The sequence below is a fragment of the Kryptolebias marmoratus genome, linkage group LG3 (genome assembly GCF_001649575.2).
Source record: "Kryptolebias marmoratus isolate JLee-2015 linkage group LG3, ASM164957v2, whole genome shotgun sequence".
Taxonomy (NCBI): Eukaryota; Metazoa; Chordata; class Actinopteri; order Cyprinodontiformes; family Rivulidae; genus Kryptolebias; species Kryptolebias marmoratus.
In genome coordinates this window covers 23,018,928-23,032,601 of record NC_051432.1, presented here as the reverse complement: position 1 = coordinate 23,032,601, position 13,674 = coordinate 23,018,928, and the positions used below count along the sequence as shown (strand labels likewise).

At 38.6% G+C, this 13,674-nt stretch overlaps 2 protein-coding genes across 2 annotated transcripts; one reads left to right on the top strand and one right to left on the bottom strand.

Annotated features, from left to right (window-relative positions):
• Positions 1 to 3,190: 3,190 nt before the first annotated feature.
• Positions 3,191 to 8,587, bottom strand: crtac1a (cartilage acidic protein 1a). The gene is made up of 14 exons (XM_017436374.3): positions 8,450 to 8,587; positions 7,815 to 8,020; positions 7,530 to 7,726; positions 7,291 to 7,427; positions 7,040 to 7,196; positions 6,827 to 6,961; positions 6,008 to 6,144; positions 5,756 to 5,892; positions 5,573 to 5,655; positions 5,029 to 5,129; positions 4,776 to 4,944; positions 3,771 to 3,916; positions 3,518 to 3,557; positions 3,191 to 3,421 (listed from the first exon to the last, which is right to left on the bottom strand). The coding sequence occupies exons 2-14, from the start codon at positions 8,009 to 8,011 to the stop codon at positions 3,414 to 3,416; spliced, it is 1,644 nt and encodes a 547-aa protein (XP_017291863.1). The 5' UTR covers positions 8,012 to 8,020; positions 8,450 to 8,587; the 3' UTR covers positions 3,191 to 3,413.
• A 263-nt stretch (positions 8,588 to 8,850) lies between these two features.
• r3hcc1l (R3H domain and coiled-coil containing 1-like) lies at positions 8,851 to 13,432 on the top strand. Its single transcript, XM_017436377.2, has 7 exons — positions 8,851 to 8,954; positions 9,288 to 9,741; positions 9,839 to 10,044; positions 10,654 to 10,724; positions 11,224 to 11,319; positions 11,646 to 11,786; positions 12,505 to 13,432. The coding sequence occupies exons 2-7, from the start codon at positions 9,307 to 9,309 to the stop codon at positions 12,555 to 12,557; spliced, it is 1,002 nt and encodes a 333-aa protein (XP_017291866.1). The 5' UTR covers positions 8,851 to 8,954; positions 9,288 to 9,306; the 3' UTR covers positions 12,558 to 13,432.
• The last annotated feature ends 242 nt before the right edge of the window (positions 13,433 to 13,674 follow it).

Below are 13,674 nucleotides of genomic sequence, written 5' to 3'. Positions count from 1 at the left end.
TGCAAAATGCAGTTTTTAAATGATAATTTCATTTATTAAAGGCAAAAAAGTTCCCCAAACCAACCTGTCCTTCTGTGAAAAAGTAACTGTCCTCTAAACCGAACAACCCTCGGCAGCAACTGGAATAAAATGTTTGTGATAACAGGTGATAAGTCTTTCAGATGACTGCTGGGACTTTGTAAAGCAGCCCCAGACCATCATACTACCACCACTATGCTTGACTGTTGGTATGAGGATGTTTTATTTCTGAAATGCAGTTAGTTTTACGCCTGATTAGCGTCATGCACACCTTTTGTCTCGCCAGCCTACAGAATATTTCACTAAACGTCGTGAGGATCATCAAGATGTTTTTTTCAGCAAATGTAAGACAGACGTATGTGTTCTTTATAATCAGTAATGGTGACCTTTATGCTTCTCAATCTATTTCTTATTATTAAATCATGAACTCTGACCTTAACTGAGTTAAGTAAAGCCTGCAGGGCTTTAGACGTTCTGCTTTTCTTTGGATCCTCCTGGTTCGAGTCGTTGATTCGCTCTTGGAGTCATTTTGGTGTCTGCTCCTGTTTCATGTTTTCTCCGTTGGTGGATAATGGCTTTATTTAAGTGATTTCTTGATTCTGCTACAGCAGTAATCAGGCCCGGGTGTGATGATGGAAACTGAACTCACCTTTCCAAAAACAAATCACAGTTCATTACTTTCTCACTCAGGGCCACGTTAGCTTGGATAGCTTTTTTTCCCTCATAAATAAAATAATCATCATTTGAAAACTGCAATTTGTATCTGCTCAGGTTATCTTTGTCTGATGGTAAAATTTCACTTGTCTGAAACATTTAAGTGTGACAAAAACAAAGCAAAAGACAGAAGAAATCTGTAACTTTTTCACAGTGATCACGTTTAAAGCTCACCTGCCAATAAGTCGATCAGTATTCAGCACTTCTTCCTGTTTCACCTCAGCTCTGAATCAGTCTGTAAGCTGATGAATGTCAACCTATTCATGTGCACAATGTAGCAGATCTTCCTTTTGTTTCACACGGAGCCTGTTTTGTTTTTTATATATATATATTTGTTAGACAGACACCTGCACAGAGATCTAATCTTTTAGTTTAATTGAGCGAAACTGACGCTTCCTAAATTTCAATTATGCAAAGACTCACTGTGCTTTAAGTCCAGCTGTAAGCAGAACAAAGGATGGGTCAAAAAGTCTTCCTGAATGTTTAGTTTTTTTAAACGACACCAAACCCCTCCTTCATTTATGGACGAACTTCCAAAGAACACAAACTGCCAAAAATCTGGTCGTAAAATGTGAACTTTTATTTTATTTTTTTCATGTAAGGGCATATTTTCATACTGCTTGTTTAATTAGTGTGTGAGGTACAAACATTTAGTGTCAAATAAACAGTTTCATCACAACTTTTGTTTGTTTTTCTCTTATTTTGAAATGATTTTGTTGGTAGGCAAAGAGAAAAAGCGGGAATATCATTCAATTTGTTGGAAAACAAAAACCTCCTGTTTCATAAACAATCTTGTCTTATCATGCTGGTTTTTGTTAATTAATTCTGTTTATTTATTATTGATATTTTCCATCATAAGCAATAATATCATAATTTAGGCATCTGTACAGGTATAACAGCAGTGACCTGAATGCACTGAATCCTGAGCTGCATGACAGAAACTGTTAATAAATCTGATCCGGCAGCATAAATAACTACGGTAAATAATGTAACTTTAATGAAGCCATAAGGCACTTTCTATTCAGTAGTCCCTGCAAGGTGTTTATTTGTCCTAATTTGTGGCAGCCGAGGTTTCTATCAGATATATTTACAATTAAATCAGCAAGAAAGTGACAAAATAGCAACAATTATCTAATAGTTGGAAAGTTCTAATTACCGAGAAGGTAAAATATGTTAATTACACTTTTACTTCTTTTGTTGCTACACTCCTGCAAGGCAATGCACATTTGCCTCTTTAAGCTAGAATTGAAAAAAAAAAGCCCTGATAACAGATAGACAGTAGACTGAAGCATATTTTATTGCAGGTAAATAATGAAATTGGTTGTAAGTCCACCTGTTAGTAAGTGCAAAAACAACATTTTTCAATTTCTTTTACATTTTCCTAATGGGAGATTTTAATATAAATTGTAAATATGTAAAGCACTTTCCTTAAAAAGGAAAAAAACAAATAAAATGTATATTTGTGCAACACATTTATGATTATCTGATGGAAAATGGAGGTGATTGATAAATAATATTAAATAGGTAATGAGTAATATTTATCTGACTCTGTTTATGCCACAATGAACCAAAGAATGGAGCCAAAAATGACACATTTAGTAAAGTTTGATGTTCTGACAGTGAGTCTGATGTGCTGAGAGCTCGCTGTTTCTCTTTATTCTTTGACTTTTCTTCCATCTTTTTTATTTAAAATGAACTTAAACGTCTGCATATTTTAGGCTGTTTTTTAACCATTCGAACGTCAAAATGTTTGCTTTTAGTTTGCAGCTCAAAGCTAATCAAGATACTTAATTTATTAACTTTTTAAATGTTGATGTTTGCGTTTTTAACGATCATTTTGCTCTTTAAGCTTAACCTGAACATCAGCTGCAGCTTCTTTAGCAAATTTCAGAGAAGCCATTCAGCTCCCAGCATTTTCATTTCTCTAGTTTAGTGTTGTGACAAACCTCTGGTGACACAAAGTTCCCCGTATTTGCATTTTTACCTGCCTGACTGGTTTTACACCTCTGAATTTTTGGTTAAAGCGACATTCTGCTCCCAGTTTCTGCATGCAGCCAGCTCATCAACACAAAGAGGAAGCCCTCAGGCAGCAGGACTCTGCATGTTGTTCCAGGTGTGTCGTGTTGGATAAAAAAAAACACAGCTTCACTTTGTGGACAGCGCCCACCTCAGATCTGCCAGAACAAACAGCATCATGACACACAGAGGGGAAAACGTGCCAAAACAGAAGGCTTCAGGTGTGGAGACTGAAGAGCGAAGGCCATAGTGAAATGGTGCCAAGGCTGCAGGATGGAAGGAGACGGTGATGGAAAACAAAACAATGAAACGGTGACATTAAATCACAACACAACAGGAGGAACTGATAACCACAAGTCATTCACTGTAAGTGACAGGGTGACGTAAGAGGGGAAGGAGAAGTAACTCGGAGAACGGAAGAAATAAATTTCTGACTCATGCAGGGAAGTAAACTGAAGACCTTTATTAAACAAATTTATTTAAGGCAGTAGAAATAATACAGTAGAGCAAAGTAAGAAAAATAAGAACAATAAAACTCCTTAAAGAGTAAGGAAAACATGGAAGCGTCTGTTTGAAAGCACTGATATAAGAACAAATAAAGCCACGTTTTCTCTAACGTTATTTCTCTCTACAGCAACTCTTTATTAAATTTCATGCACTTTTCCTTAAACACCTGTTGAAACAAAATAAAACAAAAAACAAAATGAAAACATGTATATTATGAAATCTATTTTTTTATTGGTTTTTATTTAAAAAACGTTTGGCTTACCTGCGCAGCGGCCATCCTTAACAGTGAAGCCATTACCGCACTGAAACCACGAGAAGCAAACAAATCATTTATACTGAAGCCAAATGTGCTGAAAGAGTGATTGGTCTGTTCTAATAATACAGTTTGTTTGAATAAAAATGAAAAAAAAAAACAGAGGTGAAGACTTGATGTGTTGTTTTTGTTAATGCGATCCACAGAAACTGACTGGATTAAAACACGTTTATAATCCATTTTGTGAGGTTGGGTTGTGTACCTGCGTGTCGTTAGCAAGCACAGACGCTTCCCCGTCTTTGGGATAAGATATTTCCACCACTGAGTTCATTTCGCCGGCTTCAAGAGATCGACTGGCGGCGGTGCCATCAGGCCAGGAGACCTCCAATACTTTCACCTCATCCGTTCCTGCAAGTCACAGATGTTAACAAAAAAAAGTTTACTCGTTGTAGATCTTTCCTGTATTGCTTTGCACTGTTTGTATTGTTTTATCCCTGCAGTGAGCATTACTTATGTTCATTTTAAATGAAGAGCTGGCTTCACTGTGTGAAAATTCATCTAGTTTCAGTCTACAATTTAACCACTAGATGTCGCTACATTATAAAAATTATTACATCTTACCAACATACACCCCCTCCAATAAAACTAATGAAAAAACAAATCCCCTTTTTTATTTTTGTACAACAAAAGGTAGTTATGAGTCCACATGTTTTTGCCCAACAAGGACTAAACCCGTTGTTTCATATTTTCTATGCCATGTTTTTGGTTTTATATCTTCCTTAATGTTTATTTTTTGCAGTGTTAAGCACTTTGAGTTAGCTCTGCTTTTAAAAAAGTGCTTTATAAATGAAGTTGAGTTGAGTTAAACTGAAATATTTAGATTTAACATCAAGACAAGAGATTAAGAGAGTAAATTACTAGGTTTTCACATGTGGAGCTGTAAAGAAATGCAAAAGATGGTGCCTTTTTTTAGGCAAACAACTCATTTTTGAGGTGACCAAATTATTGAATCCTGTCGACAGGACAATATAAGAGTTCATCAGAAAAAAAAAGAAAGAATGTGAACTTTCTAAGTCAGTCTTTAGATGTATTACTGTCTGCATTTTGTCTTGAACAGACCATCTGTTTTTAGTGTACAGCAAAAATTAGGTAGATTAACCTTAGCATCCATTAGTTTTAAGAAACTGTTTGCTAAAAAAATGCTAGGAGTATTGGTTTTTTTGGCTAGCAGCAAAAAACTGTGGGAATGTAAAAATCATTTATGTACCTAAGCCAAAGTGGGCGACAGGCTCCATCTCACACAGATACCCGGAGCCTCCATCAATGATGCGTGTGACAGCGCCACTCTGGGCGGTGAACGCTGTTACTTTGGCGCCACGGGCAAAAGCACCAAACTTGGTACGAGGAATGACCCGCAGCCAGTTGTTGGACGAGCCCTGACATCGGGAATAATAACGGATTAGCTTCAGGGTGAAACCGGAGTCGAGTTCTTACGAACTGACATGAACAAACACACACACCTGCGTGACCTTGAAGACTGAGATCGGCTGCTGGGCGCTCTCCCCGTGCGCCAGCAGCAGGTCCAGCTGTCCGTCCCCGTCCAAGTCGGTCACGGTTCCACCTGTTCGCATTGTTGGCAAAATATCTCATGAACCACTGGACAAATTTTAATGAAACGACCAGGAAGTAATCAACAGATGTAGATCTACAACTGATTAACATTTGGAGACAATTGAATTCAAGAAGGCAGACAGAACCACCTGACCTCAGAAAACATAAAAATGGTTATAACTCATTGTGGTAGTAGCTTACAGTGATCCCCAGCACATATTCTGAATGCTAATAGATTGCTTGGCATCTCATTATATTGAGTCAGATTACACTTAATGTTATTTTTACGGTTTGAGCAAAACAGCTTTACTGTAACTCTATCATTTCCCAACATAAAAGGATCTTATTTCCTTTGAGGAATCATGAGTCATGAAGAATCAAGGCAAAGAAGAGAGGTAGATGAGGCCAGACAAAATACAATAACACAATAATATCAAAAGTAGAGCATCTGACCTGTTCCTCTCCCCTGGGGCTCTGCAGCGTCTCCTACATTAAGCTCCTCAATTAAAGGGTCAGCATTAGCTCTTCTTGACACCCTGCAAACAAACCCAATCTTTAAAAAAAACCCTAAAAAGTCTGAAATATCTGTAAAGATTAGCGCAGGTTATCTATATAAAAAATGTTCTTATAGTTGACCTGAACAGCCTGTTAGGGGCGTTTCCTCTGTAGGCAATATTGTTGAAGAACACCTCCAGCTCCTTATCGTTATCGAAGTCAGCAGCGATGACGGTGCGGATGGGCGACGGGTCGGCAAATCCTCCACTGGCAATATTCTGCACAACAGAAAAAAAAAAAACTGTCAAGACTTAAAAATCTGTCATTTTAACCACCTTAAATCAGCCACTTCCTGTTTCCCCTAATATCCGTTGCTCTGTTGCTTTTCCTTACACGGAATTTGGAATCGCTGGTCTGTAAATAAAGTCGGTGTGGGCCATTCCAGTTGCCGTAGACAATGTCTGTTTTTCCATCGCCATTAAAGTCAGCGAGTGCTACTCCTCTGCCGTGGTGGAACTGGTCCTCCACACCTTTCACACACAGGCACAACAAAAACATGTATTACTTAAACCAGTAAAGCTCATTTATCCTGTAACTTTGTGTTTTTTAAATTCTTACTCAGGCCTGTAGAGTGTAAATGACATATTGTGGATTTTTTTTTCCTGCATTTTGTAATTATTGGAATGATGCTCCAATTTGCAATGGATTAGGTAAACAAGATAATTGCACAAGTTTTTGTATAAACCAGTGGTCAAAGTACATGTTCCTTCACTGATTTTTATTCAGACAGTGTAGAAGGTCAGTACTGACATCAAGTGAAGCTACATTAACAGTGAAAACATTAAAGTGCAATACAAATACACACAAACTGAGCCTGTAAACATGTTTTACAGTCACCACACCGATCTTGATGCTTTACTTTTTTTACTCCTTCCTAGTTTTGCCAAAGTATCTATGGCACCAACAAGGAAGGCAAAGTGATGTTCTGTCTAGGTGTGCGGGCAGTATGTGTGTGTGTGTGTGTTTGTGTGTGTGTGTGTGTGTGTGTGTGTGTGTGTGTGTGTGTGTGTGTGTGTGTGTGTGTGTGTGTGTGTGTGTGTGTGTGTGTATGTAAGGACGGATAGATGGAGAGGTGTACTTGTTAAATTGGTTATAAAGAGTTCTAAAAAAATTCTCATCAATAATATTTTCTCTCCCAGTTTGATTTCTTACCTGCCTGTCTTGCCTCGTTCACAAAGGTGCCATCTCCATTGTTCTTAAACAGGAAGTTGGGTCCATTTTCGTTGTCACAGAACACATCCGACCTCATCTGGTTCAGGATCGGTCCAACAACTACACCACGACCACCTGAACAGCAAGCAGAGCACATTATAAAGGCTTCTGTCAAAGTTTGGCAGGTTTTGTTTCTGCGGCTTGACGTCTCACCCGTGAGCTTGTTGACTCCGGCCTCAGCAGCTACATCAGACAGAGCAATCACTCCTGTGGACACATCGCTGGCAGCCTCGTCCATTTCTAGAAGAGTGTGCGGGCCAACCCGGCCTTGCGCATAGTTTGCAACATAGACGGAGTAACGACCTGTTCCCTGCAGTGGAAGGACCCAAGGTACACTTAGAAAACAGTAAATGGAGAATACAGAAAGGTGGAAAGACAAATATAGGTTAAGTGGGTTTAAAGACCTTTCTGTCGATACATGCAACAGAACGTCCAGCCATTTGGTTGGCAACACCACGACGAATGTTGAGTTCATCACTGAGCAAATCCTCATAGCGACCATTACGAAACTTGAAGAGCTTGTCTGAATATGTCGCCCGTCCTGCACAAACAGACACATTTTATCACAACAACATCGAGTACCTGCATGAAATTTGCATGTTTGAGGTTTTTGAAAATGAGAATGCAAACTTCTAACCCTTACCAGAGTAGGCATTGTTTGTGTTGAGGAAGTAGATCTCTTCATGTCCATCTCCGTCCACGTCACAGGCTGTAACTCCAATCGCATTTCCCTGTCCATCCCTCAGTGGAAAGTATGGAGAGCTACTGTCATCAACAGCGATGTTTACCAGCTTGTTTTGGGTGTGGTTGTACTTCAGCACCAAGTTTGGTCCGTTGTACCTGGCGGTGAACATGTTTGTTTAACTCACACTGTTTTGTATGCCATCATCCCATCTGCACGTCTGCCTTTAATGATGTTACCACTCACCCTGCCACCACCACCTCTAAGTCACCATCTCCGTCCACATCAGTCACAGCCATGCCGTAGTTGAGCTGTGTGGGGTTGTGCACGCTGTCGGGTGGAAGCATTGTTTGTGTTATGACCTGGAGCATGGGCTCAGAGTTCTGGGCATCACACTGATGCCAGAGTGTGACGAAGAGGAGCAGCAGACCTGAACCCCACATGACTGCAACCTGCGGGAAAAAAAAGACCAATTTACTGCAGTTCAGTTCAAAATACAGCTTTTCTTTTTTGTGCTTTAATTTTAGAATACTTTGTCAGTTAGTAAATCACAATTTATACAGCACTTTGAAACATATATATATATGTGTGTGTCTGTCTGTGTGTAATTATTCCTATGCATTTACAAACAAAACATTTTTTTGCCTGTATATCAGAATATACAGGCTATTCTAATAAATTTGTATCAGCAGCATAACTAATTACTAATACTTAATTACAAATACCAATTTCTGTATTTTTCCCTGTCTATGAAAACACATAAATAAGGTAAATAATAATCCTGTTTTGTGCTCCACAGTCAAGCTTCCTCAGAATGCTTCCCAATGTTTGCCTGCAGAGTCGCTTTGAAGAAATCTTTTATAATCCTAAAAAATTCTTACCGTGACAGAGAACAGAGGTGCAGCCCTTTTAATCTTTCTAAAATAAAACACACAGCGCAGCTTTACTTCAGCTGCCAGAAGCTGTTTACATTACACAAAGGCTGCATTTAAAAAAATTATGAAACTGCTTGTGTAATATGGTGAATTCTGGCCAATCAGCGAGCAGATGTCTGAAGCATGAGAAAATTAGCCAATGGGTGACCGTTATTTCTGTGAGCGGGTCGCTGAGATCCGTGTTCGTTCCGTTTGTAGTTTATTCTTTGGAAACACATTACGTCAGCATAACATCAGTAACAACATTATGTTATGATATCACATTATGGGTTACAACAGCCTAAAATACCATTACGTATTTCGATAAAAAAGCAAAATCACCCCTGCTCGTTAAAGATGATTTAGCTACAGTGAACAACAAGAACAGCATTTCCCACAATGCTTTGCGATTAGCTGCGCCTGCGTCATTCGTGCGACGAAAATCTGTTGTTAAACAAACCAGTAAACACGGGTAAGCAGAAAGCGGTGATTTAATTCGGGTTGAGATTATTTAGTTTAAAATACTAGAGTGCAAATGCATTTATACTAATGTTTTTATTTTATATTTATGTTCTGAATAAATAACAGTTACATGTTTAGCGAGTGCAGCTTTAGTTAGCAAAAATAGCTAATTGCAGCTAATCTATACAGGCTATTCTGATAAATTCGTAAATCGCGCTGCTCGAAAAACAGTCTTTATTAGGTTTACATTCAAATAATGCAATTTTATCTTCGATAAACTCTTGTTAGATTCGTTTGTAAATATTTAACCTTCAATGGGGTACGTCCCCGCTTCTCCCTCCAGATATATTGATATTTTAACCATGGAAGTGGAAAAACCAAAGGAAGATTGTGCTTCAGCCCAGCCAACACATGCACCTCCTCAGTCCAAGAAACCAAGTCAGGCCCTGTACGCACCCAAACCTCGACCTCAGGGTTCTAAAGACAAAACTCAGAACCAGGGAGAAGTTAAACCAAGACCCAGACCTCGCTACACAGACAAGGCAAGAAAAAACGCCAAAAACAGGAAGGACAAAGCAAACAAGACGGCGCCTGTTGGAGAAGGAGAGGCACAGAGTAATGATGTGAAGGAGGAAGGACTTCAGGAAGCAGACGGCGTGGGTAACGGTCAGTCTGACTTAAACAACGGGGAGACAGAAGCTCTGACATCCCCTCAAGATGAACAAGAGGAAGAAGAAAGCTGGGACACTTTATTTAATGATGATGGAGACTGTTTGGATCCACATCTGATGGAAGAGGTAGGAGTTTGGGATTTGGCCACCCTTGAGTCTTTCTCAGCAATAATATATACTAATTTCTCTTGTGTCTACCATCTTCTTCCATCTCTTACTGCAGCTGGCTGTGAGGGAGGGGAGAAAGAAGAAGTCGATACAGGAACCCAGGTTTGATTATTACAACACTGACAGGCATGTCGAGGAGGATGAGGACGAGGAGGAGGACATCGACCTCAGAGAGGACGAACTCTCTCATATTGTGGAAATCTACGACTTTCCCACAGAGTTCAAAACAGAAGACCTTCTCAAGTTGTTTCAGTGTTACCAGTATGTGTGCATCAATCTTTATTCATAATTTTTTCTCAGTTTTATAAAAATATCTGTTTTGTTTTCGGCAGTGCTCTCAGTTTGAACAAAATCTTTTAGTTTTCTTGTTGAGTCACAACAATTCAAGGCAATATCCACACACAGCACATTATCTTTACTTGTCTCACTTTTTATTCACTTTAAATAGCATGGTATGTATTGCTGAAGTTTGACTCCACTGCTTTGCCTTTTTGACTTTTAAAATGTAAAGTTGAGAAAAGTTAGACTTTTAAATAGGAGTTGGATTGATTCTGGCCACAAATCCAGATATCAGGGACTGAAATATAAAGCAACAATCCATCATGAATGTATGAACTTTGACAAACACACATGAAAATAGTATCAAAACTAAGATTCAGCAAAAGGGAACAGATCTGAGGTGATTTAGAATCACTCAAAGTAAATTAAATTAAATTAAATTTCCAGTTTGATAATCACTTTACAGCTTTATGGAGGGTAGCTCCAGACCTGACAGGTTAGATCACTGAGGTGAAATCTCTATGAATATTTTCCTGATCTGTAGGTGTTATTTGTCATAAAACATTTCATATCTGCTGACTGTGTTTTCAGGCAGAGAGGCTTCGACATCAAGTGGCTTGATGACCAACATGCGCTGGGTCTCTTCTCAAGCCCTATAGCAGGTTAGTGACGCTTTGCCTCAGTATTAACCTGATAACAGGACACTTCAGTAAACATTTACATTTACAATTTGTTCTGCACAATTGTTTTGATTTGATTGTACTTCAGGAGTCTACGGTGACTCTTCTAAGACAAACGGCGGCATGCAGCAACTCCTCTGACTCTGTTATAGTGGCAGCGCTGATTATTGTTAACAAAATGGATTTTTGACTTTTAAAATTTGATTCAGACTCTTCCATGTCCTCATTGCGATGCATCTATATTTAGATGCATCACATCATAATAGAAATAGACGCCTCCCGCCTCGAGTAAAAAAAGAAGTAGTGGATATAAGTTGCTCTTAATCTATGAACTCTTAACTTGAAATTGATAACAGTAACTAATCATTTTCTACAGTCCAGAGATTTCATTTTGTATTTCTGTGTTTCTGTTGTCTCAGTAAACAAATCAGAGCTTAGAGTATTTTTTGACTGTTATGTAATTATTTTTATTTATTTTTAGCTCGTGAAGCTCTGAGATCCAAACATCCACTAATGAAGTTAAGACCACTCTCTAAATCCTCCCCTGCCACAAAGGCCAAAGCTCGGAGCTGCTCAGGTAAAAGTGCTTTTTCTTATGGTTCCTTAGTATTTGACCTTATTATCACTGAAACTCCCTGCAAAAGGAAAACAAATAAATGATTTTCCGTGGATTCTGTTCATTTCAGCCAACTGTTACCATAATTGCTTCTTGGATATCTTAGGATCAGTTGCCTCAGTTTTTAATAAAAAAAAAAAACAAACAAACAAAAGATCCCTTGCAGCGTTACTCTTTTTAAAAAAATTATTGTTGTGCAACGGAGTTAACTATCCATCGCTCATAAAGGTTCACCGTCTTTTATGCCGCACAAGTAAATATTACAAATAATTCCCTCTTCTTCACAGACTACCTCCTGCCTGCTAAAGAGAGACCACAGACGAGTGCGGCGCTGGCTCGGAAGCTTGTGATTGGTGCACTTGGAGTGAAGAGCAACCTAACGAAGGAGCAGCGTGAAGCTGAGAGGAAAAAACTCCAGGAGGCAAAAGGTACGGTGATACAGATGTTTTATGTTCAGCTTTCGCTCAGAGTCGTGTTTGGGGTTTTTTTTTCCTCAAAGTTTCTCTTTCTTCTTTGATTCCCTGCCGGGCTTCAGTAATATTTTGAAGATGACAGGGTGCCTAAATGGTTCGAAATCAACAGCTTTTATTAAACACACTCAGTTTGTGCGCGTCAGGGTTTCCATCACAAGTGGGAGCTGTTTGCACGTCTTTCCAGCCGAGAACTGGAAGTTGCAAACGGACGCGAAGAGAAGCCGGTCCACTGCTGTGCGCGTCAAGGCAGGTCTATAATCAGAGCAGCACATTTCCCCTCATGGAGGGAACATAAGTATATAGACTCAGAAAACCACAGCTGCTGTCCTCTGAACAGTCCGTCCAGGAAGAAAGGGGCCTTGACTGAAACTAAAAACAGCTTCTTTGTTCCCAGGCACGAGTACACTCTCCTTAAAGATCTCTGCATGTACAGTAAATGTGAATATAGAATGGCATCATTTTATAAACATTGTGTTCTGGGAAGAGATGCCACAAAAAAAAAAGAAAACAGAAAAAAGCTTCTCAGTCGGCTGCAGCTCTGCACCTCCCTTTTTGTGGTAAAGACTGATGTATATTTAGATCCACGGGTCACCTTTGGTAGGTTTTCTTTTTTTTCTTTAGATGCTCTCTCTTCTTCCTGTGTTGAACTGCCTGTGTGTGATTTATCTTTCAGAACAAAAGCAACTGGCAGCCAAGCAAAGGGAAGATACTTGGGAGGGGAAGTAGATGGACACATTTTTAAAGAAATATAAGTTTTAGGATTACTTGATGTGGCAGAGGACCAAGACTTTTTTTTTTGTTTTATTCTTCTCAAAACAAAGCTGTTCTCTTTTTTTGTGCATAAATGAATCCCCTTCATTGTTGTTTTTACTTCTTTTTGTCACTAATCAGTAAAGCTCACATCAGGACTTTCACGTCTTTATAATCATGATCTGTGTCAAAGCAGATTGTAATGATGACTATTTATATCAATCCAAAGCCTTATCTTTGGGTTTATATGCACTTATTTTAATTTTGCAAAAATAAAATCATAATTAGGTATATTTATATCACCCATATGGTGATAATATTGATATTTGATTGGTCAAACTGAAGGTTTTTTCAGGACTTACAGTACATTCCTCAGTGTTATTGAACATTTCTTATCCTAAAACTAAACCCAGTTTCATGCAGTCTTTGTATTTGTTGTTCCAATTTGTTGAAAAAAAACACTAACTGTGCACTGAATGAGGTTTTGTTGTGTATTCTAAGAGAAAAAAAGATATGAAGAAACTGTTTCACTATCTTTTTAATCAGCTAACATGTAAATATTCCAACACTTTGGTATCTCTGCCAGCTTTCTGTTAAACTGCTTCTTTCTTTTTTTTTTTTTACAAATTCAACCAAAAGCTCCACGGTCAGAAGTTATGATGCTTCTTCATTTATAAACGTTATTATGAGAAGAAAATAATTTGTGTTAAAGAGGCAGCACGGTCTTGTTTCCTTTGTGAACTTGAATGTTTCATTTCTGTACGTTTTAGTTTGACACTGAAGTGTTTCAGTAACTTAAGCTGATATATTAATGGGTAAAAATAAATTGCAACATGCCGACTTCAGTTTTCCTTCTCTGGCTGAGAAATCTTTGTGTCATCAGAGGTTTTAGGAAAATATAACTTTTTTTTTTATTCCTGGATCATTTCAGTCAAAACAACCACAACATAGAAGCAGTGTGTTTTTTTTTTACGACTTTCTCAGATTAAGTCCTCCAGTTCAGGCTGAGCTTTCCTAATTAAGACACCTCAAACTGTCTCATGTCATGAGTCTCCTCTGGCAGCATCAGCCTCCTCCTCCTCCTCCTCCTCCT

What these genes read in the sequence shown, in the direction of transcription:
- crtac1a (XM_017436374.3), bottom strand. Translation starts at nt 8,011, where the DNA reads ATGTGGGGTTCAGGTCTGCTGCTCCTCTTCGTCACACTCTGGCATCAG. An exon ending in TTAGAGGTGGTGGTGGCAGG is followed by an intron (nt 7,727 to 7,814) that starts GTGAGTGGTAAC and finishes GTTCACCGCCAG; the next exon opens with GTACAACGGACCAAACTTGG. An exon ending in TGCTTGCTAACGACACGCAG is followed by an intron (nt 3,558 to 3,770) that starts GTACACAACCCA and finishes TCGTGGTTTCAG; the next exon opens with TGCGGTAATGGCTTCACTGT.
- r3hcc1l (XM_017436377.2), top strand. Translation starts at nt 9,307, where the DNA reads ATGGAAGTGGAAAAACCAAAGGAAGATTGTGCTTCAGCCCAGCCAACA. An exon ending in CTTCTCAAGCCCTATAGCAG is followed by an intron (nt 10,725 to 11,223) that starts GTTAGTGACGCT and finishes ATTTATTTTTAG; the next exon opens with CTCGTGAAGCTCTGAGATCC. An exon ending in AAAACTCCAGGAGGCAAAAG is followed by an intron (nt 11,787 to 12,504) that starts GTACGGTGATAC and finishes TTTATCTTTCAG; the next exon opens with AACAAAAGCAACTGGCAGCC.